Below are 23,384 nucleotides of genomic sequence, written 5' to 3' on the forward strand. Positions count from 1 at the left end.
AAATGTGTAAAACAAGGGTATTCACTTACTTGGTACTGGGCCTTTTTTGTAGGGCTTTATCCAGGATAAGAGATGGGGCACTCCTCCTCCTTTCCGCAAGTGTTTTCATTTTCTGTTGAGAAAAAAAATAAATAAGTAAAATGAAGACCATGTGACTTGTAAAGCAAGTAAGTGCCAATTTTGAAACCAATTCAGCAAATTTTGTATTGCCTGCCCTTGTCTCTCAGAGTCTGCAGTCTCACCGTAGAGATAACATAACATTTTAACTAGGATAGTTAAGTGTCAAAAAGTAGTAGAGGCTTTAAATATTTTTTATGGCCATAAAATGAGGAGGTTAAATATTGATCAGAGTATTTGGGAAAAGTAGTATCACACCCATTAGCATCAACTGTAGCTAATAGATAAATTGCTTACTATGTTCCAGCCCCTCTGCCAAAGGCAGGACTGGAGAATCTCACTTATACTCCAAAATGCCATCTGAGTAGCTCTATTGTCTCTCTTTCATAGGCAGGACAGGCCCCAAACTAGGCCTCAAGGAAAGTCGGGATTTGAAGAGATCAAGTAAAGTCAGAAAAAAGAAAAAAATAAAACCATTACAGCAAAAGAAACTAGATTCTTACACATTTAATAGACTTAAATATTTACACATTTAGGGATCCCATCTTCCAAACGGAATTTTTTTTTTGCTGTAACTTAAAAAAAAGACCAAAAAGGCCATTTTTTTTTTCTTTTTCTTAGTGGTATATAAACATAGGCTTAACTATATTTCAAGAACTTTGTTTCAAACAATATTTATATAATTTTTGGTAAATGGAGATTTATTCAACTCGGATGATCCAGATAATCACTCTCTACATTCAGTCTTACATATTTAACAATTCTAGACAGAGTCCATGGGCCTGCCGCTGGAAACTAATGAGTGAAACCAGCAATTTGCTCCTTAACGGGCAGGAGTGATGTCCAGGCTGTGGCCGTCCTTCCTGCTCTATCCTCTCACCTAATCCTGGCCAGAGGTCTCCCCGGCCGCTGGAGGGCCTAGGCCAGCCATCTTGGGAACTGGGTGCTGCTTTAGGAGGAGCCACAGAAAACTAACTGGTTCAGGATCAGTATACCTCATTACATTATTCATAAAGGAACTGTTTCTAGTAAAATCAAACCTAGATCCTAGCACAGGAACAAGGGAATAATCATCTAGTGAGAAAGGGATACAGGACTTCTTTGGTACAATTCTTATCCCCCAAATTCACCATGTCCTCAGGATCTTTCCATGGTTACCGTCCTGCCTCAGTGTTGCTGTTCCCACCTTAATCTTTTGGCTCACATGTGGAAACTATATGCTCACTTGAACCTCCTTAGTATCGCTCAGAAGCAACGGACATAATTACATAAACCATGAATAAAAGACAGGAAGTAAATGGGTGAGAAATAGATAATACCATACTTCTCAATCAGGAATTATTCACCAGGAATGAGTTTTAGGGAAGGTTAAATTGTATACCTTTCTTGTTTACACGATAGGTACTTATGCCTTCTTTCTGGAGAAAAAGCCCACAGTTTTCATCAGATTCCCAGAAAAGTCTGTGATTTTGGTAACCTACATTATATCTTACAGCTTGCCAGCTCCTTGCCACTGTTGCCATTACTCACATCTCTTGGGAACATAACTCTCCTGAATCCACCATTCTGAGGCTAGTGTGACTGCAGAGGTGGCGGGGGGAGGAAGGAAAATCTGGGAGACAAGTACTTGCACTGCAAGGTCCAGTGGCCTGTCCCCATGTGAAGACGCTCAACAGTGAAAGACTGATTTTACTCAGAAGGATGGCAGTTTGTTCACAGGCACATATTCGGAGGATTCTGTTTCACTTTTGGCTCTGGGCTAGATTCCTACCTCCAATCCTCTGGACTCCCTTTTTTCAGCATCTATTTACTATGCTTTGAACTTTGAAAGGTGCTGAATCCTTTAAGTCTTACCTGGGCTCCTTACCCTCCATTTTGAGCTAGACTAGGGTGTGCCTAGTCTCCTTAGTGGAACCACATTCCTGGATCTATCTCAGCAGCCTTGCTTCTGCGGCCTCTAACCCTCTGACACCACGCTCCTCACTGAAGCTTCATTCATACAGGATTTCCAATTCTGCCCTCCTCACCCTTCAGGTTTACGAAGAATTTAGAAATGTTCAAAAGACAGCCATAAATAGGATTGAAAGTGTTGGGGAAAGAGGAGTCTGTGAGAAAAGTTAATATGATCTGAAGTTCTTCATTTGGAAGGAGAAATAATCGTCAAATTAATGCCAGGTCATAATATGGATGATAGAAAGTGTCTTTCAAGGAAGAGAACACAAAAAGAATTGTTGCTAAACTGTAGACTAAGAAACCACATTGATCTTGGGTAGTGGTTCTCTGAAAAATCTTAAAAAGCTGTGAATTACATTGCACACATAATTTCAAGGGGTTCAGAGACCTGCATAACATGGATTCCTTAGGGATTCATGGGTTGAAACCTTTGACATAAAGAAATCTTCCTGAGAGCGATGGCTGTTAAACATGAGAATGAATAATCAAATAAGGGTGACCAATCTTCTTTTGTAAAAGTGCTTTTAAAATAGGAGTTTCTCATGGACACCTAACGCAGGGGTCCATATCCACAGTAATTAGACCATGTTTCCTTAGTTACAAAATAATCAGATGTACAAGGAGTCAAATGTAGAGTGCATCTACCTCATCTAGTGGATTCATGGGCTACAGAAGATAATCAAACAACTGGAAGAATGTTATTTTTATTTGAGATCCTACTGTTTGTAGTAATTCTCATCACTATTGAGATATGCAACCCAACACAATTTAGTCACTTCTCTGGACTTTCATTTTCTAATCTAGAAAATTAGAAAATTTGGACTGCACAGTCTCTTATAGATCCCTTCTATTTCTGATATTCTCATGTTAAATGTCTAGCAAGGATTTACCCTAGATATGCAAGAAAATAAACATTATATTTGCCAATTTAAGATTCACAGGATTTGGGGCACCTGGGTAGCTCAGTGGGTTAAGCCTCTGCCTTCAGCTCAGGTCATGATCCCAGGGTCCTGGGATCGAGCCCCGCATCGGGCTCTCTGCTCCGCAGGGAGCCTGCCTCCACCTCTCTCTCTCTACCTGCCTCTCTGCCTACTTGTGATCTCTGTCTGTCAAATAAATAAATAAAATCTTTAAAAAAAAAAAAAAAAAAAAAGATTCACAGGATTCATTCTTCCTGTAAGTAATTAAAAGTCTTAGCAGCACCTGGGTGGTTTAGTGGTTAAGCTTCGGACTCTTGATTTCAGCTCAGGTCATGATCTCAGGGTGGTGAGATCAAGCCCTAGGTTGGGCTCCATACCAGGTGTGGAGCCTGCTTAAGATTCTCTCTCTGCCTCTACCCCTGCTTCCACTCCTCCCCCCAGTGCTTTCTGTCTCTCTAAAAAAAAAAAAAAAAAAAAAAAAAAAAAAAAAGAAATATTAAACATGGGCAATATAATAGGAGCTTAATAAACAGATTTAGGTGTCAATTCATTAAAATTATACAGAACTCTTTCTTTTGTTCAAAAGCATAGCAAAACAAAGGGGCAATGGTGACTTCAAAACAAATTCATGTATCTATCAAAGAATCTGTTCTCAGGCAATAAAGACTTGGATTTTCATCTTTGTTTATAACAACTATGTGAAATACAATGCCTGAAAATAGAGACTATTGATTCCTCTACAAATAGATTACCGCGTAAGCTTGTCAGGGCAGGTTGAGGCTACGCCTATACTAGCACCAACACATTTCAGTTGTTCAATGACAGTAAAAACTATGATTCTTTGCCTCACAGGGAACAGAGGCTAGGTTTAAAACAGTGCTTTTTGTTGTTGTTGTTAGCTTAAAAATCACAACGTACAGTATGAATTTTCAGAATGCCCACATGCTTGATGTTCACAGCTAGATGACCCCACAAATACTAGATGCCATTCTGGAATTGAATATTTTTAAAGAGATCATCTGTTTTCTTCTTCTTCTTCTTCTTTTTTTTTTTTTTAAGAGAGGGAAAGAGGAGGAAGAAAAGGGAGAGGGGCAAAGGGAGAGGGAGAGAGAGAACCTCAAGCAGGCTCCATGCTCAGTGCGGAACCTGAAGCAGGGCTCGATCTCACGACCCTGAGACCATGACCTGAGCCAATCAAGAAAGAGCACAATGCTTAGCTGAGCCACCCAGGTGCCCTAGTAATCTATTTTTTCCTAAATTGACAAACTACATAATAGGTTAAATAATTAATTGCATTGAACTTTAGGTAACGATTTTCTTGATATCGCACCACTTACCTAGTCTTCAAGGGCCCAAAAAACTAAACAAGAATTTTTATGAGCTAAAAGCAAACATGAAGTAGCATTTATTTACCCCTCCATTTCCAATTGGGAAAGATAAAGAGGACCTTGGAAGAAGCTGTAAAAGGGAATAAATGTGATTACATTTTAAAAATGGCTGTGTTTTTACTAACAGTAATTTATTAGGGAAGTATAAGATGAACAGAAGAAAGTCATTAGATCTTGGATTTTCTAAGCTGTCTCTTCTGCAGTTACATTCAGTAATAAAGGCAAAGTCCTATTCTGCCAAAAAGTAAAATAGAGGTCATAATTGAAAATGAGAACTGAATGCCTATAATTAATTTTTAAAAAATATTTCAATAATGGCTAAATTGCTGGAATATTACCAGCTAATCTGCAAGTTGCTTTCCACTTTGACTCTTCTTTAATCAGTTATACTCATTATATGTTCAATTCCCTGTGTTCCAAACTTGCTTCGCATATTATGGCTCAGTTATAGCATTTCATATTATATTATTTATCTTTCTGCCCATTTCTAGAGAGCAGGGACTGTAACTTCTTTCCAAATTTCTCCAGTCCTTTAATAGTTATTTACTGGAATTCTGCTATAGTAAGTGTCTCTTTGTATTCCCAAAGCCTAGCACGATGCCTGGTACAAACTATATACTCAGTAAGTGAAGGTGTATGTGAATTTTAAAATCCACTATCCTCCATATCTGTATCACTGTCCCCATACAAACCTTTCAGGGGCTCCACTGGAATGCTGTTATTAAGGAAATGTAAGCATTGCTATGGAACCGGATGGGGAAGAGTCATCCTTGTATACTGCAGATTACATCTTCTAACATAGTGCTCATTTACTACTTTGAACTACAGGTAAATATTTGATGATTAAAGTTAATTACCTGCCAACAAATGGTGCAGGGACACCTGGATATCAACATGCAAAAGAATTAAGTTGTACTCCTATCTCATACCATATATAAAAATTAACTCAACATGAATCAAAGATCTAAAAGCAAGATATGAAATTAAAAAAAAAAATAAGAAAAAAAAACCATAGGCAGACCATTTGTGACCTTGGAGTAGGCAATGGTTTCTTAGATATGACACCAAAAGCACAAGCAATGAAAGAAAAAGAACATATAAATTGGACTCTGTCAAGATTAAAAACTTCTATGCTTCAAAGGGTGCTATTAGGAAAGTAAAAAGAAAATTTACAGAAATTTTCTTCTATTCTGTGGGTTATCTATTTGATAAAAGATTTGTATAGAAAGAATTGTTATTGAATTGTCACAATTAAATAAATAAGCCAGATTTTAAATGGGCAAAGGCCCTGAATGGACAGTTCTCTAAAGAAGATACACAGGCAGCCAATAAGCGCAAGAGAAGATGCTCAACATCATTAGCCATCAGGGAAATTCAAATCAAAGCCCGGAAATGTGACTTTATACTCATCAGGATGACGATAATAAAAAAGACATAGGAAGTGCCAGCAAAGATGCGGATCTACTCAACTCTCATAAACTGCTAGTGGGAATGTCAAATGGTGCTGTCACTTTGGGACCTAGTTCAGAAGTTCTGCAAACTGCTAAACACAGAGTTACATAGGATCCTACATTCCCTCCCAGGTACATAAACAAGAAAAATGAACACATGTCCAGAGAAAAACATGCACGTGAATGTTCACAGCAGCACTGTTTATAAGAGTTAAAAAGTGGAAAACAAGCCCAATGTCCATCAACTGATGAATGAATAAATACATTGTGGTATATCCATACCATGGAGAATTACTTGGCCATAAAAGACACACTGACATGTGTAACAACACTGATGAATCCTGAAAACATTGTGCTTATTAAAAGAAGTCAGTCCCAAAGGACCACATGTTATTATGGTCCCATTTACATGAAACATTCAGAGTGAACAAGTCTACAGAAACTTAAAGCAGATTAGTGTATGCCCAGAGTCTGGGGTGATAAGGCGACTGGGACATGATGATGAAGGGGTGTGGCATTTCTTTTTCGGTAATGAAAATATTCTGAAATCGACTGTGACAACAGATGCACAAGTCTCTGAATATACCATGCCATGTGAATTATATCTCAGTAAAGCTGTGAAAAAGAAAATAAAGAGCTAAATACCAAACTACAAAGCCACTGGGTTCCATCCCAGCAAATTGGCTCACAGCCAAGAGTCATAATTTTCTTTATGTGTATAATAATCATCATGGTACAATACAAGTAAATGAAAATTATTTGCTTTTTGTCCATGATGTTTTTGTATGAAATGCGTGTGCGGCTCCCCATTTGAATTCCTCAGAGGTCTGAGTAATAGGCCCATCAATCCTCGCCTGTGGCCTAGCCTCACCATTTTCACATAGTAAATTTTCAGTAGCAGTGGATTAAGTCAGTGAATTAACACTGCCCATATCTTGAGAGTTTAAGGTGGTGATACGAGTGTGCCTATGTAGGAAAGTGAAACTATAGACAGGTAACTGAAGAAAAATATTTTTTGTCTTTTATTTTCAACAACTCAGAAAACACTGTTTACATAAAAACCTGTAGGTAGTCTCTCATTAGAAGTTAACTGCATATTAACCAAGAGATACAGTACTATTTTTGGAACCTCTGAATCATTCTGTATCTGGTCATTCCTAATTTTCAGAGATTATAGGAAAAGAATGCCTGTCAAATGAAAGGAAATGGATAAAAGATTTAAGTCAGGTGCACTGCAATTTTTCATACTTTCTTCTGTTACAGTCACTTCATGAAGAAAAACATCTAAGCACTTCAGCTGAATTTAAGTCAACTGTGCTGAAGTCACTTCCAAACATTTAAAATTAGCATAGCAGTAAAATGAGGGCTTTGAGGAAAGCTTTTACAGAATTCAAGTTTCAAGGCTAGAAAAAAAATTAATCAAATTTACAAATTAGCTTATTCAAATGTAACCATTAACCCTTTTGTGGCTAGTCTATACAATTTTGTAAGCAATAGCTGTTTCTTTCTTGTCTTCCCGAAACATCTGCAGTATTTAATTTGTGGAGACACACTTCAGGGACACTGGCTCTGCAAGAAAACAAGAAAATTAGTTTTAGCCTTGCACCTTGCTTCTACGTCCTATTGTCACAACCAGGTTTTGGCCACTGGGTGAGCTGAAGCTTCTCACTACTGTCACTTCGGTCTGGGATGTGTGTGATCCTCTATTTCCTCACAGTCATCCCATCCAGAATCAATTTGAGCATTTCATTAACACAAATGTCATCACACCAGACCGTAGTAGAAGGATATAAATTCTTTTCTGAGATTAAGAAAGAAATATTTTTACTTTTTTCTGTCGTTCTTCTTTCTATGAGATAACCATTTTGAAATAAAACAATAAACACGAGAATCTATGTAACATAGGAGAACGGGCACTGGGCTAGGAGGCCTTGGACCTAAATTCTGCACCCTGGTTCTAGCACTTCACTTCTGAGCCCTCTCTGTAAGATGACAGAGCCAACCTAGCTCAAAGAACAGAGTAAGATTATGTGGAAAACACCGTGGTAGTGTGAAATATGGAGTGAGGCTCTGGAGCACACAAGTACGGCACATAAATAAACACGAGGAGAGCAGACTTGCCCTTATACATTATGCTTTGTTCCTCTGTCTCCACCTGACCTGTGCAGGCTTCTGGAGTATCACTGTGGGCCTTGAAGTTGGCTGGACTTTCTTCTTTGGCCAAGCGCCCAGTTTCAACGTCTGGTCACGATTCCTTTTCAGCAGCACCCTGGAGTAGACAGGGTCAATCACCAATGCCCTGTCCCTAATAATCCCTTACAAGGCGGGGCTTCACAACATTACTCTCATCATGGCCCCGACAAGGGGATAGGATTTACACATCCACGGCACACTCTGCTAAACAGAGGCTCTCTGGCTGCCCTGGTAGCTGCCTGCCTGCCTAGCAGCCGAGGGGGTGACTGTAGCAGAGACATCTCTAATGGTTGGGAAGCCCTGCCTTGCAGCACCCTCTCCCCTTCCTCATGCAGAGAGGAGGGTATGGTCATCAAACTCAGAAGCCATAATTGTAAAAAAACAATGTATAAAATGAGGATGGAAAACAGGCCCACATCTATCCAGATTCAGATGTAGTCTAACCTAGCAAAGACTACTGCCAAAGCCAAGGTTCCAGGGGGTCAATGCAGGGGTAGAAGAGGAAATACAGATTCTCGCCTAGGTGTAAATTAGGATCCAGGTAAACAAGGAAAGCAAAAGGCCACAGAGCAGCTGGGTTTTCCACATCTTTGAAATGTGAGCTGATGTGGGCACACACGCATTCCATTTTCAGAGTCCGCACACATGTGAACAAACATCCAGAAATAGGTTTTACCTTTCAGTTGTGCCATGGGACAGCTGTCTGTCAAAACGAGGTCAAGGCTGCTCAGCACGGCACCAACAAACGGTGCTGATAGGACTGTTTCTGCTGTTGGTCGGATGTTCCTAATCTAAACTTGTCCTAGATAAAGAAATTCAGACTGAAACAAAATTATAAAATAAACTGGGCTGTGTTGCCTGCAAGCCCCGTTATTGGTGGCTGACAGAAGGCAGTTTCCTCTGCTCCCTTTCAAGCCTCCCACACTGTAGCTAAGTCCTCCGTAAGTAAACAAAGGCTAACCCTCACCCCCATCCAAAGCTGCTTCAGAAACGGCTGCAGTTGCCAATACCAAACTGAGCATCCAGCCTGCGGGCTCTGTGCACACACCAGGAACATCACAGTCCCTGAGATCTCCAACACTTAGGATACCAAGTGGGAGAGCAAGCTTTCCCCTCAATGAAACTGTCTTTCAGAGGTAGTGCGCCCCGGCTACCATAACAAACAGACTGTGCAAACCAAACCACAGACATCTAGACACCCGGTATTCACAGTTTTGGGGGCTGGCAAGTCCAAAGTTAAGGTGGCAGCAGATTCAGTTCTTGGTGAGACCTTCTTTTGCATCTGTAGCCAGCTGCCTGCCAGCTGTATCCTCCTCACAGGGGGGACAGAGACAGAAGAGTAAACTCTCTGGTCTCTTTTAAGGGCACTAATCTCATCATGGGGATTCTGCCCTCATGACCTCATCTAACCCAGGGGATCAGGACTTCAGCGTGAGTTTGCAGAGAGGGCACATTCAGTCCGTAACAGAGGTTTTTGCCAAATGCTCTGGGGATGAGAGAGGTACTAGTCATGAAACTCCAATGAATCACAGTAACAAAATACACATACATTTCTTCAAGCACTGTGTATACAAGTGTATGTACGTCTAAGTGCGTATACATATGCATACATAAACTTCGGGTTAGTTATATATCCATTTATTTCTGTGATATTTTAGTTTACAAACCTGTATTAGTGGCCATTTAAATTGAAATCTAGTATATTTTCAGCTACTAATACCTTCTAGGAAGGCAAGCTTTATAATCACATATTTTTGTTGAGTTGTTCTAAAGATGTCTTTACTTTGAAAAGAACAGCCACAAGTCCTGGATGACAAGATAAGAACTTTGAAAGGATTCAGACACCTCAGTTACTGAAGTCTCCTTTACTGTAGGTGCCATCACGCTGTGTCACCTCTCCCAGTCTACGGAACACTGTGGGGGAGGGGGGCAGGAATTGCCTTCTGAGCAGACCTTTCCCCGGGTCATAACCTGGGACAATGGTGAAATCACAAAGAGTGACAAATTGTTTCACAGACATCTTCACTTGGAACCGAGAGCAACAAGTGCACTATTTAGTATCTGTGACTTGTGAATTTTCAGTCTCTAAGTTGCAATTCTCTATTTTAACTATTTTACTTTAAATTGATAATTACTTTTTATACAAATGTGTAAAAATAAGGTTGTCCTTAAGTTTTGTTTTATAAAAAATACAATTTAGGGGTTCCTGGGTGGCCCAGGTGTTAAGCATCTGCCTTCAGCTCTGGTCATGATCCCAGGGTCCTAGGATGGAACCCCACATTGGGCTCCTTGCTCCACGGGAAGCCTGCTTCTCTTTCTCCCACTCCCTCTGCTTGTGTTCCCTCTCTGAGTGTGTCTCTCTGTCAAATAAATAAAATCTTAAAAAAAAAAACAATTTATTCTAACACATGAATGTTAGAGTCATAAATTAATTTTTCTTTTGCCATGTTAACATGCACTGTTGTGTTCACATTGTAAGTAAAAATAACTATGGAAACAAGAGTTTTTCCCTACACTCAGGATTCATGACATAAAATGTTTTCTGAATTGAGAGAGTTTCAACTGGGTGTGCCAAACACGTGACTGTCCAGAGAGGCACAGAATTCAATGCACCCACATGTAACTTTGAAATACAATTCTGTAAGTTTGTGGAAGATGCTGAGCTTTCTGACAGCAAGTAAGACTGAGATATCAGCCTGGAAAGTAGACCTGGCTAAGGAACTCCAGAAGTATGATGAGTGCCTTATATAAAACTTCTGAAAATGACAGATACCAAGGCATAAAAGTCACACATTTCCAAGGTAATCAGACCAATGATTGTGTCATTTATTGTCACTATTAGTTAACATTTACTGTGATGATTAATTTTATTGATCAACATGGCTGTCCACAAGGTGCCCAGATTAAACATTTCTAGGTGTGTCTGTGAGGTATTTCTGAATGAGATTACCATTTATATCACTGGATTTAATAAGGCAGATGGTCCTCCCCAAAGCAGGTAGGCATCAGTCGATCTCTTGAGGGCCTTCACAGAACAGAGTAGAGGAAGGAGAAATTTGCCCCTTTTTTCCTGCCTCACTGTTGAGCTGGGACATCTCATCTCACCTTTCCTCAGGAAAAGATGGGGGTGAACTGAATGACCAGCTTTCCTGGGTCTTCGACTTACAGATGGCAGATCACAGGACCGTCATTGGTCTATTTCTCTGGAGAACCCTGACTAAGGCAGTTACCTAAAATCTACCTAATGGCAGCTGTGAACCTATCATTCAATGGTAGATGGAGAAAGTAGAGATTCTGCTCTCCAAAGAAGAAAATTACCTCTCAGGAGAAAAACCTCTCAAATGTGCTTTTTTCAGCTGGTTATATGGAATTCAAACCTACTCTCTATTATACCTTATGTTATAAATAGTAACAAAGCATCTATAATCCAGTTAGAAAAAGAAATAGATTTGGAAGATCTGGTCAAAATTCTAGCTTTACTGCTTACTACATGTGGCCTTGGCAGGGCTCAGTCCCCTCTTCTGTAGAAATAACTTAATAATACTTACCTCATATAATTGATGTGTATTATATATAGTTAGGTATTCACTTTAAAGAGGTTTTAAAATTTCCTTTTATTATCCTGTAAATTATAAACATTAAATTCTTATCTTTCTGTTCAAATTTCTATCTTATTTGATATTTATTACCTTCAAGGATGACTACTTTGGAGCATAGTGTTATGGACTAATGCCTATGTCCCCCCAAATTCATATGCTGAAGGTCTAATTTCCAATGCATGGTATTAGGAGGTGGGGGTCTTTGGGAGGTGATTTAGGTTTGCATGAGGTCATGAAAGAGAGGCCCCTATGATGAGATTAGTGCCCTTATAAGAGAACAGAAGTATCTAGTTCCATCTCTACCTCTCTCCCTCTCCTCTCCTTTTCCTACTTCTCCTCCCACTCCCATGGAGACACAGAAAGAGGACGGCCAACCACAAGCCAAGTGAACCCTCAACCAGGAACTGAACTGGCTGGCAGCCCAGATCATAGGAATCCATAGCCTCCAGAACTGTAAGAAATCAACATCTGATGTTTAAACCACCCAATTTAGGGCATTTTGTTATGGCAGCCTGAGCTGAATGAGACAGATAGCATCCATTCATTTGCATGTAAATGTTCTCTTATCAAATTCAAAGAAATAAAACTCTTTTTATTGCTTTACACCTCCTTTCACCTGGTAAAAGATAACTAATTGGCTTCTGTACCTATGAGTGCAGAATATACTTTCTTCTTCTGACCCATAAGAAACAACGTGTGAACTATACAAGATATGGATTATCACCACCATTTTACAGACAAAGAGACAAAGTACACTCACAAGTTTGGGGATCACACCAGTGATAACACAGGCAATTTCTGATTAATCTAATTCAGATTTTGGTAATTTCAGACTCCTCTGAGACAAAACAAATAATGTACTGATTTTATCAATTCACTTTGTGAATAACACAAAAAAAGAATTCAGGAAAATACTGGTTTATCCGCAGGCATAATATTTTCTCAGTATTATAGAGTAAAACCAAAGCTTACACTCCAAGATGTTTCATTCAAACCCCAGCATAAGATACACACACGTGGCCAAAGTTGGCTCTTGGGGGTGATCTACCACGAGCTGCTATAAACAGGTTTGGACCCAGAGAGTGCACAAAGACAAGACAGAATGAAGTGCTCAACAACAGCTGCTACATTTTAATACGTTGGAGCTATTTTAAAATCCCTTTGCTCCAACTGACTTTCTGTGCCTATAAGTCTTTCTTCCCTATCCCAACAACCATCTTACTCAAGAAGTTTTCAACTAGTATGGAAACCAAAGGGTCAGAGTGCTTGAGTAATGCACAAATGATTCCTAACCAAAATTACTCTAACACGTGCTTCCATTTCATTTTATAAAAATTCTTCTATCCAAATGTGGATATCCTCAAGGATACATTAACCAGAAGGATTAATCCAGAATTCTCTCCAGAATGCATTATCCAGAAGCATTATGTATATGCTCCTATTATCTTTTAGAACCACATTTTTAGAAATTACTATACAAACCTATTGTATATTATTCTGAAGAGTCTAAGTGACAGAAAATCCTTGATTTCTAGAAATAATCAAATCGTCTGACTAGTGAATAAATGTGTATGAACCAGGTAAGTGATTCTGTTTCAGGTTAAAATACTAAATGTAGCTACAAAATAAAGAGAATAGCTTCTTTTTTTTTTCCCCAATTTTAATTTTTTTATTTTTTCAGCATAACAATATTCATTATTTTTGCACCACACCCAGTGCTCCATGCAATCCGTGCCCTCTACAATACCCACCACCTGGTGTCCCCAACCTCCCACCCCCCACCCCTTCAAAATTCTCAGATCGTTTTTCAGAGTCCATAGTAAGAGAATAGCTTCTTATACAGCCTCTACATACTGGCTCCTCCAACATATCATGTTCTTTCCTACCACAGGATCTTTGAATAATTGTTCCTACTCATAAAAGAGTAAAGCCTCACTTAAAAGAGGCCTTCCCTGAAACCTTAATGCCAGAGTGGCCTAGCTCCATATCCATGTTTGTTTTTTTAATAATAGTTATCACCATTTATTAATTCTTGTTATTATTGCTTTTGTCTCTTTCTCTCAACCTGTACTGTCCAGTATAGTATCCAATAGACACCTGTGGCAACTTAAATTTATATTCAAATAAATTATAATGAAGTAAAATTACAGAAAAAAATGATGAATTAGATTTCATCAAAATTGAGAACTCTGTTCCTTGAAAAACACTGTTAAAAGAATAAAATGAGCAGCCATGTAATGGGAGAAAATATTTGTAAATCACATAAATGACAAAGAACTTGAATCAGAATACACAAATAACTCTCAAAACTCAATAATATAAAAACAAAAATCCAACTAAATTTGGGCAAAATATTTGAATCGGAACTTCACTAAACATAACACATGGATGATAAGCACATAAAAAGACGCTCAACATCACGAGTCATTAGGAAAATGCAAATCAAAGCCACAGTGAAATACCATATTATTCCCTCTAAGATGGCTAGAATCAAAAAGATAGTATGTGTGGGTGAAGATGTGGAGAAATTGGATTCATACACTGTTGGTAAGAATATAAAACCACTTTGGAAAACAACTGGGTAGTTTCTTAAAAAGTTAAAATTATGGCTAAAATAGGACCCAGCCATTCAACGCCTAAGTGTTTACCCAAAAGAAATGAAAGTGTAGGTCCATACAAAGACTTATACATGAATGTTCACAGCAACTTTATGTGTAGTAGCCAAAACCTGGAAACAACCCAAATATCCACTAATAGGTGAATGGATAAACAAACTGCAGCTTCTCTGCATGATGGAATACTACTCAGCAATGAAATGAACCACTGACAGATGCAAAAACATGAAGGAATCTTAAAATAATTATATTGAATTAAAGATGTTAGAAAAAAATACATAGTATAATTCTATTTATACATAATTCTTGAAAATGAAAAATAATCTACAGTGACAAAAAACAGACGAGTGTTTGCCTAGGAATGGGGAACAAACCAAGCGATTTGTGAGGGACATAAACTTTGGGAGATTATAAGTATGTTCATTCTCTTGACTGCAATGGTTTCATAAGCGTATACATGTGCCAAAGCTTACAGATTTATAGTCCTCAAATATGTACAGTTTCCTGTATGTCAATTATACCTCAGTGGAGCTGTTCAAAATGTTTTTGATCCTCAGTTGTACCAGCCACATGTCGAGGGCTCAATAGCCACATGTAGCTAGTGGCTATCAGACTGGACATTGTAGATAAAGAGCAGTACCATCAGCACAGAAATTTCTAGTAGGCAGCAATGCTCTAAACCAGGGAGTAGGCAAACTACATGCCAGGGACCACACTGCCTGTTTTTCTAAACCCAGTTTTACTGGAATACAGCTATGCCCGTCATTTACATACTGCCAGTGGCTGCTACAGCGCTACCAGGGCAAAGTGGGTAGTTGCAATAGAGACCTTATGGTCTACAAACCTAGATTATTTACTATCTGGCCCTTTAAGAAAAGATTTGCTGATTCTGGTCTAAATCAAACACTCTGAACACGGGCTACATCTGTCCTGTTCACTGCTGTATAACCCAACCAGTGTTTATTGAGTACCTCACATGTGCACTGTCTTAAGCACTAGAGAGGCAGCCTTCAACAATACAGAAGATAAGATCCCAATTCTCACGGTTTTCACAATCTGCCAAAGGGTTCAGGTCACATGAGAAGTAAATAAGAAAAGAGGCAAGGATGAATGCTAAGATGAAAATAAAACAGAGGTATGGAGCATGACTGAGGGCAGCCACTTCCACTTCGGTAGTCAGGACAGACCTCTGAGAGGACCAGACATCTGAACATGAGTGAGACAACACTGCAAAGACCTGTGGCAGCAGCCGAGGGAAGGGCAACACCCAAGGCCTCAGAATAGGAATGAATTGGAAGACCTAAGGCCCATGTGGCTGGAGAATACACAAGGTGGAAAAGGCAGATAAGACTGGAGAAATAGAGAAGGCTAAGAAAAGACATCTGAATTTTATCTAAGTATGATGGAAAGCCACTATAGGATTTTAAGGAAGACAGCAATATGATCAGATTACATTTTTACAGATCACTCGGGTGCTGCTAAGTGGAAACTGGGCCAGGGAAGAGCAAAAAAGGTGTTAGACAAGTTAGAGACTTTCTGGAAAGTTACAAGTGAGAGATGGTGGTGGGCTGGCTTGGGCTACAGTGGCAGCAGTAGAGAGGAAGTGAAGAAATTAAAGTTATGTTGTGAATAGCTGACTGGCCTTTCTGATGGTTGTGGTAGAGTAAGGAAATGAAGGAGTCAAAAATGAATCCCAGATTTTAGCTTGAACAAGTGGGACAACAGTATGAACCACAAATATGGGAGAAACTACAAAAAGTAAGAGCTAATACTTACTGAGTGCTTATTATATGACGGTATTCACTCAATTTCACATTTAGTACTCCCAACAATCTTGAATAGATAGGTACTACTGTTACGTTCATTTTAGAAATAGGAAACTGAAGGTTAAGGTTACGGTCAGAAAAATAGGACCAACACAGTGAAGATTTGAACCTGGGTCATCGCACTCCAAATTTCACCACATTGTATGCAATTGCTTCTTTAACAGTAATTTCTGGGAATATGAACTACAGTAGAGGCAATGGCGGTACTACTGGATTAACAGTCTCTCAGGATGACTAGCTTGAAAGATGCTACTGTCTTGCTTTTTCTATTAAAGATCACCTTGTTTTCATAGAATGAAAGAAGTAATGGTCATCTATATACTTTTCAAAGCACTTTCTGCAAGCATTATCCCTCTGATTCCCATTTTACAAATGAGGAAACTGAAACAAGTCAAGTGATTTCCTCAAGATCATCAAGACAGTAATAGAACTAGAACTAAAAGCCAGATGAACTGACTCCATATAGTGATCTGGCCAATGAACTTGTCTTTAAAAATTCAGATCATTCAGAAAAAAAAAAAAAAAAAAAACAAAACACGTTTTATATCACTACCCAAAATACATATATGAAACAGAGAAAAAGAAGTAATACAAAACTGTTCTCACTATTACTAATTTGCTAGGATTTCTTTTTCCATTTAATTTTTTTATAATTTTGATTGTAACTGGCAATTTAAACATTGATCTACACCTTGGTAATTAACACTATAACACACAGTACAATCACACAGTAGACTTTTTAAGAAATAAGTCTCATGACTCACTAAACTACCAAACACCAAAAGGGCAAAACAGAACATAAAGATGAGTCTGTTGAGTATTTGGCTTACCTGAAGACTAGTGTCCGTAAAAGTGTAAATGACAATGATTCCATGAACTACAGTTTGGAAACATTTTTTATTATAATTACTTTCTATTCCTAATATGGAGGTCTGAAATCAAGGCATGCCTGCTAATATTTAAAATGAGATGCACTTTTATCTAAAAAAATATTAAAAGAAAAAAGTTCTTCAACCTCGTCTTTGCCCCAAAGGTAGTAAAAAGCTACAGAATGCCCAGATTGGCAAAATCTATTTCCTTTGAAAAGAAAGAAAGAAAGAGATAAAGAGAAAGGAAGGAAGGAGGGAGGGAAAGAAGGGAGGGAGGAAGGAAGGAAAAGGCGTGATAATGTGACAGCCCATTAAGATGTATAATGAAGGACAGCATCTTAAGGACAATGGCTTAAGATGGGAGGCAATCTTTCATTTATTGGACAAGTACTACTTGATAAATGATCAAGCTACTCAAATGTCCTTTGCCAGTATGCTTAATTTCCTTTAGTAAAGGAAGAGAACTGCCCAGGAGTATCAATCTTTGATTTTTCCCAATTCCTTAAGTTTACAGGAATAAAAAAATGCTTTCAAGTCTGTGTCAATTACTCCGAACATTCATTTACCTTCCCGAATGTGGCGCTAGCTTGATGAATTCCCTCTCTCTCTCTCTCTCTCTCTCTCTCTCTCTCTCACACACACACAGCTATCCCTGCATCTCATCTCAAAAGGGAAAAAGCGACAAGGACACACCACGGCCTCAATACATCAATGGCCGGCCAGCCCTTCAGCCCATATATCACCAAGTGCACAGGCACCCCTAGGTGGCCGCGCGACAGGGTCAAGATCCCGTGGAGCGCCCATTCCCTTCTATACTCCGAGCACCATCTCACCTCTCCTCAAATGACCTCTCGCCAACCCGGGATCCTGGTGCGCAGAAGCATGAAAGGCTGTGCGGTCTGGACCATCATCAGGTTCTCATGATATAAACAAGGCGCCTCCAGACATTTCTTAGGGAAGAGTTCGGTGATCCCTCTAATCCCAGTATGTTTCCAGAGAAACTGGAGGGGCACCACCAGGACACAGGGCAAAAAAAGGGGGCCAAATAGCAGAAGGTCGGGGGGGTGGGTGGGTGAAGGAGGAGTGGACACGGCCAGAAAGCCCCAAATGCAGTCGGCAGACAGCAGGGCTGCAGAGGCCAGCGGCTCTCTGCCACGTGCAATTGCCCAGGGGACCCTTTCCAAGACGCCCGGCCCGGTCCGCACCAGCACGCCGCACCGCGGCCGTGTGCACCGGGACGGAACGCTACAAGTTGTCGCCTGCGTCCCCGCTCCCGGCTCTGACAGGTCACGCTCGCCGCCCCATGCCCACGCCCCGGCCCCTCTCCGACCTCCCAGCGGCCCGGGGGACCAGGGGACCCCGCAGGGCGAAGGCCCCTGTGCCCGGCCCCCGCGACCCTCCGCCGCAGTCCACGGCCCCGCCCAGCCCGGTTCCAGCTCAACCCAACCTCCGTGCCCCTGCGGGATGGACCATGAGCATCCCGACACACCTGCGAGTCTGACCACCACCTCTGAGCCCCCAGAGTCGTGGCGGAAGCGCCGAGTCGGCGCAGGAAACCCCCCCCCCCCCCAACCAGAAAAAACCGCTGAGCGGCCGCGCCTCAGCGTCCAGGTGCGAGGCCGAGAGCCGCAGCCCGCCCGCCCGCCTACCTTCCTCAGCGCGGGTTGCCGGCCCCGGGCGACGCCAGGGGCCCTGACGACTTGGGAGGTGACCCTGTCCGCAGACGGTGAGCGCCCGGGGGTCCTCGGGGGCACCCAGGGGCCGAGCCCTCGGCGAGGGGGGTGCCGGGGAAAGGCGAGGCCCCAGTGCCTGCCCGCGCGCCCCGACTGAAGGAGGAGCCCGGCCGCCGGTCCCGCGGCGGATGGAGACAGGGAGGGAGCCTGTGGGGGCCGCTCCGTGAGCGTTTACGACTCTAGACGCGAAACCCGGGGGTCTCGGGGTGACTTGGGAGACCGCGGCGCCGTAAGGGCGGGGAAGGCGGGAACGTCCCAGAACTCGCGCTGCGGGCCGCGAGCCTCGAGCGTTAATCCCCGAGGCAGCCGGCTTGTGCGCGGCGGTGGCGGCGCGGAGGGCGCGCGCGGCGAGTGGGGTGGCAGCGGCAGGCGCAGGGCGCCGCTCAACGTCCTCACCTTTTTGGTGCCGGGGCCTCCCGCGATCCGAGACACGCCTGTCAGAGAAGAGGAGCGCCCCGGCTGCCCCCCTAGAGTCTCCTGCTGGGGGGACATCGCTTCCATGAAGAAGACTTTCCCTCAAATCCCAGCCCAGGAGGAGGCTACACAGTCATGTCCGCGGGACGCCTGCCGGCGGGGCGAGGACGCGTGGGCCCGAGGCGGCTGTGGCGCTCAGGCAGGGAGCCGGGCTGCCGGCGCGCCTCCCGTCGGGGCCATGCACCGCAGCTGTGCTCGGCACCACAGGCTGCAGGCGATTGCGGCGGCGACTGCCCGTCCGCGCCTCCGCCCGCCCCGCCTCGGGCCCGCCCCCTCCGCGCCGGGCGCCCCGCGCCGGGACCCGCCCCCGGCCGCCGTCCTCGGCCCGCGGCGCTCCTAGCGGTTTCTTCGGACTGCGGCGCGCAGGGCCCGCCGTCTTTCTCTGTTTGCAGAGATCTGCTAGGGAACAGGCGACCGACTGACCTTGCCAGCCTGCGACTCCGGGCAGGCAGGCCCAGCCCGCAGGAGCTCACCGGCCCGTGTCACGAACGGGGGCCTCTAGGGCACGGTCGCGCGCCTCTCCCGCCGCCCAGCCCACGCGCACCCGGCCCCATCCCTGACCGAGCTGCGCCCGCGGGGGGACGGCGACGCGGCAGCGCGTGCGGCGGCGCAGTCGCGGCGACCTCAGCCGGAACCGGGTAGTTGCGGTGATTCCTGCCTCGCTTTCAGTGGACTGCAGAAGGGTTCCCCCGACCCCGGACCGCACTCCCACTCCCCATCCCCGACCCCCAAGCCCCCACTCCCGAGGTCTCGGGTTGGAGCTGCACATGGCAGGGTGCTGCGGCTGTGCACATTGGGAAGCCCCCAGCATCGCCTGACCTCTGGAGCAATCCCGAACGTGAGCGTGTTGGGGTAGCCCTCGTTGGCTTCTGCAGCCGCAGGTCAGCAGCCTCTGCACAATTTGCACCAGCGGTTTCCGCTGTCTGCGGCTGCAAAGACGTGGGTATTCCAAACGTCAAAGCGCAATTAAGGAAAGTGCAGGCAAGAGAGAGGACTCTGAAATTTGGCTTTGCCGTTGAGAAGGCTACAATATGTGGAAGTGTTTATCAGATATCTGCACCGAGAGCATAACTTCCTGACAGCCCAAATAGTGGCAAATTTTTTTAAGGCCAGAGAATAATCAGAGGGAGGGGATTTGGAGCCAACCCCGGGCGAGTTGAGGGTTGCACTTTGCAGGACCAACTGACGGGTGCGGATGATTCGGTAGGTGGCATTCTTCCCTTGGAGTCAGGACTACACTAAGGGTGGATTAGCGACTAAGGACACACCACTCCATGATACTATGATGTTGAAGGAGGTTTGTTTGTTTTTGTGATTTTTTTTTTAAAATTGAGGTTCCTGTGGGGTTGGGCTGTTATCAAGACAGGTTGTAGAAGAATAGGGCTCTGGCCGGCTCTGTTCCAAGCAGGAGATGCTATCCAAAACACACACACACACACACACACACACATTTACATACACCCCCACCCCCAAACACTGGCATTGTTTATTGTGGAAGTAATGGGGAGAAAATGTTCCAGCCCATTTTAAGCCTTGTCCATATCACATTGTTCAAAACAAACTTACATAGGCTGTAAAAATCTTGGTTTATATAATATATATACACACATATTTATAAATCGTTCTAATATATATATAATATATATCTAATATATATATACATATATATATATATATATATATATATATGTGCGCACAGACGCAATTTTTCAGGGGTAGCTCTCTTTCTGAAGCTTAGACCCATGTGTCATGAGAGGACTTTGTTTACCAAGGATTTTGTACTGCAGGCAGCTTTGCATTTCCTTTCATCTGTGCTGAAATCATGGTATTATTATGTTTCCTATCATGAATGGACAATCCCAGTTTCCTTACACTGGTTCATTTTTTAAATTTCAATAATACTTATCTCCTTTTAATGTTTCATGTAATTAACTTATTATCTTTAGTGTTTATTATCTGCCTGTCTTCCAGCGGTCAGAAATCTTTTTGTTATTGTTTACTGTTGTATCTCAGGTGTCTAGAGCAGTGTCTGGCACAATAAATGTTTGTTGATTAAATGAATGAATGAGACACAAAAAGGATATGAGATCAGTCCAGAAGGGCCAGGCTTGGATTGTTATTTTATGCTGAGAGCCTCGTGGATTATCAGGTGTTTCTTTTTAAGATGATACCTCATGCTCTAATCACATGTGAAAAACTCACTTTCACTTTAGAATTTGTAAGTACTTTTATTTCAAATTCCATTAGTTTTGATGTAGATAGAAAACCATCCTCTCCTGTAAGGAGTTTTGAGAGAGATCTCACTTCCTAAAGAACATTGTGTTTGCTCAGATTAATATTATCACCAGAGTAATGTTGTAAAGAACACAAATAAGATCAGTCACTCCCGAACTTAAAACCTTCCTTGGCTCTTATGTCCATAGAATAAATATCAAATGCTCAGTGTGATATACAAGGCTGTCTACAATCTGACACCTCACTCCCACTTCTTTGTCTTATCTTCTGCTCTACTTCAACTCTAGCCCTGTTCTCCCTCACACTGAACTATGTGCACTTCCAAGAACGCCTTGACCTCTCACATCTTCATGGCTTTGAACTTGCTGTTCTTGTTGCCTAGGAAGTTTTCCTTCTATATGTTCCAAGCCCTGTTTTACATGTATTCCTCTAGGGCCTGGTGCATGGCAAATACCTGGTAAGTATTTGTTGAGGAAAGAAATCTTTAGGGCTTATATCTTTAAGTACCTCAAGAAAATCTTTCTGACTTTCTTTTTACCTAGCTACTGCCACACACCAACCACACACACAAGGTTAAGTGCACCTTCTGTAGTAGTAACATAATACTTATTGAGTTACTTTATACCAGGTACTAGTCTAAGAATTTTACCCATTTTAATTCATTTAAATCTTAACTACAAGCTAGATTCCCTTACACCCATTTTACGCACGGGAAAACCCAAGTCACAATGATGTTAGATAACTTCTTCAAACAGCTGGTAAGTAGAGAAGCCAAATTTGGAACCTGGGAGTCTGCTCCAGAATCAATGCTCTTAACCACTTGTCCATCCTGCCCATCCTGTGTGCTTCCTTCTCTTTCCAGCACACATTATACTAGGCTGTTTCCATCTGTTTTACTTGACTGTAAGCTTCTTGAAATTAAAGGTCATTTTTTGTCTTCTCTTTTTTTTGTGTGCCAAGCACAGAGTTACACTCTCAATAATTTTTCCCCCAATGGCTTAGCTTTGAATGAATGAGTGAAATAGTAAAAATAACCATTTTCATTCTCTATACACTTTAAGGAAGATGCTCTGATGTGGGAGAAATAAATGGTAGACTAGTCCTCTCATCCCTTAGACAGTGAAAGCATTTTCCCTGCACTGGGAATGTTACATTGTAGTAAGTGTGAAGCCAGAAAACAATACTGATGACAAGGCAATTGAAGGAGTGTGATGACCACATCTGACACAAGCAGGATGCATCCAGAATATTTTGAAATAAACTGTAAAGCAGAGTACTAAGAATAGCGTAGTTTAACAGCTGGGAAACACCAATAGCAGACCTTTAACAGGAACTAGTCTAAGAATGAAACCAAAATGTTTGGCCAACCATTAGATTGAGTAACAGTGAATAAATTTAACTGTGAGAGGGGATGTCTGCACGACTCATTTATCCAATATATATTTATTGTGTGTCTGCCATGTGCCAGACACTGTGCCAGGCACTTCGAATATAGTCAGGTCCACAGGTGTCATCCTCGTAAGCCCTAAAATGGACATTAGAATCATTGGCAGTGCTATCTGAATATCCTAGAGCAGAGATTGCGAGCTGATGGACCACAGAGTGAATTCAGGCATGTTTTTCAGCATAGTGCTTTTTTTCTTTTTCAAATTTGTTACCAACCTTAAAAATCAAGATATTTCACATAGAAATCTGGGCTAGATTTCTCCAAGACAACAGCTAAAACTGAGTTGTAGCTGTTACTACATTTAATGCTCATGGTTGTCGTAATCTCCCCTGTCTCTAGTGCTGGGGAACTACTAACAGCTAAGGTAGTGGCAGATGAAATACTGGCAAGAGAGATAATGAGGCCAGAGAAGAATGACAAATACCAAGTGTGTGTGTGTGTGTGTGTGTGTGTGTGTGTGTGTGTGTGTGTGTGAAATTAATAGAATTTTTCTGGAAGAGAAAAAGTTGACAGTGTCTCACTGTTGTAAGAGATCAAGCCCTCCCCAAGATGACTATGAGCCTT

General features: G+C 42.1%; 1 protein-coding gene and 1 long non-coding RNA gene across 8 annotated transcripts in view; one reads left to right on the forward strand and one right to left on the reverse strand.

Annotated features, from left to right (window-relative positions):
- The window catches only part of ARHGAP20 (Rho GTPase activating protein 20), a 121,952-nt gene extending 102,264 nt beyond the window's left edge, over positions 1-19,688 (reverse strand). Inside the window, exons 1-4 of one of the 7 annotated variants that reach the window (XM_047690432.1) lie at positions 19,061-19,375; positions 8,699-8,824; positions 7,990-8,098; positions 30-112 (exon numbers count right to left, since the gene is read on the reverse strand). In XM_047690432.1, the coding sequence (XP_047546388.1) occupies positions 30-109 (80 nt within the window). In that variant the 5' untranslated portion in view covers positions 110-112; positions 7,990-8,098; positions 8,699-8,824; positions 19,061-19,375. Of the gene's footprint in view, positions 1-29; positions 113-7,989; positions 8,099-8,698; positions 8,825-8,989; positions 9,005-9,232; positions 9,361-17,764; positions 17,887-18,580; positions 18,823-19,060; positions 19,376-19,561 lie in introns of those variants that run through there. The other 6 variants (XM_047690433.1, XM_047690435.1, XM_047690434.1 and 3 more) reach the window with 6 other exon arrangements.
- The window catches only part of LOC125078207 (uncharacterized), a 170,074-nt gene continuing 165,210 nt past the window's right edge, over positions 18,521-23,384 (forward strand). The window contains exon 1 of the long non-coding RNA XR_007120825.1: positions 18,521-18,657. This is a non-coding gene — a long non-coding RNA (uncharacterized LOC125078207). The remainder of the gene's footprint in view (positions 18,658-23,384) is intronic.

This window comes from Lutra lutra, chromosome 10 (genome assembly GCF_902655055.1).
Source record: "Lutra lutra chromosome 10, mLutLut1.2, whole genome shotgun sequence".
NCBI classification, from domain to species: domain Eukaryota; kingdom Metazoa; phylum Chordata; class Mammalia; order Carnivora; family Mustelidae; genus Lutra; species Lutra lutra.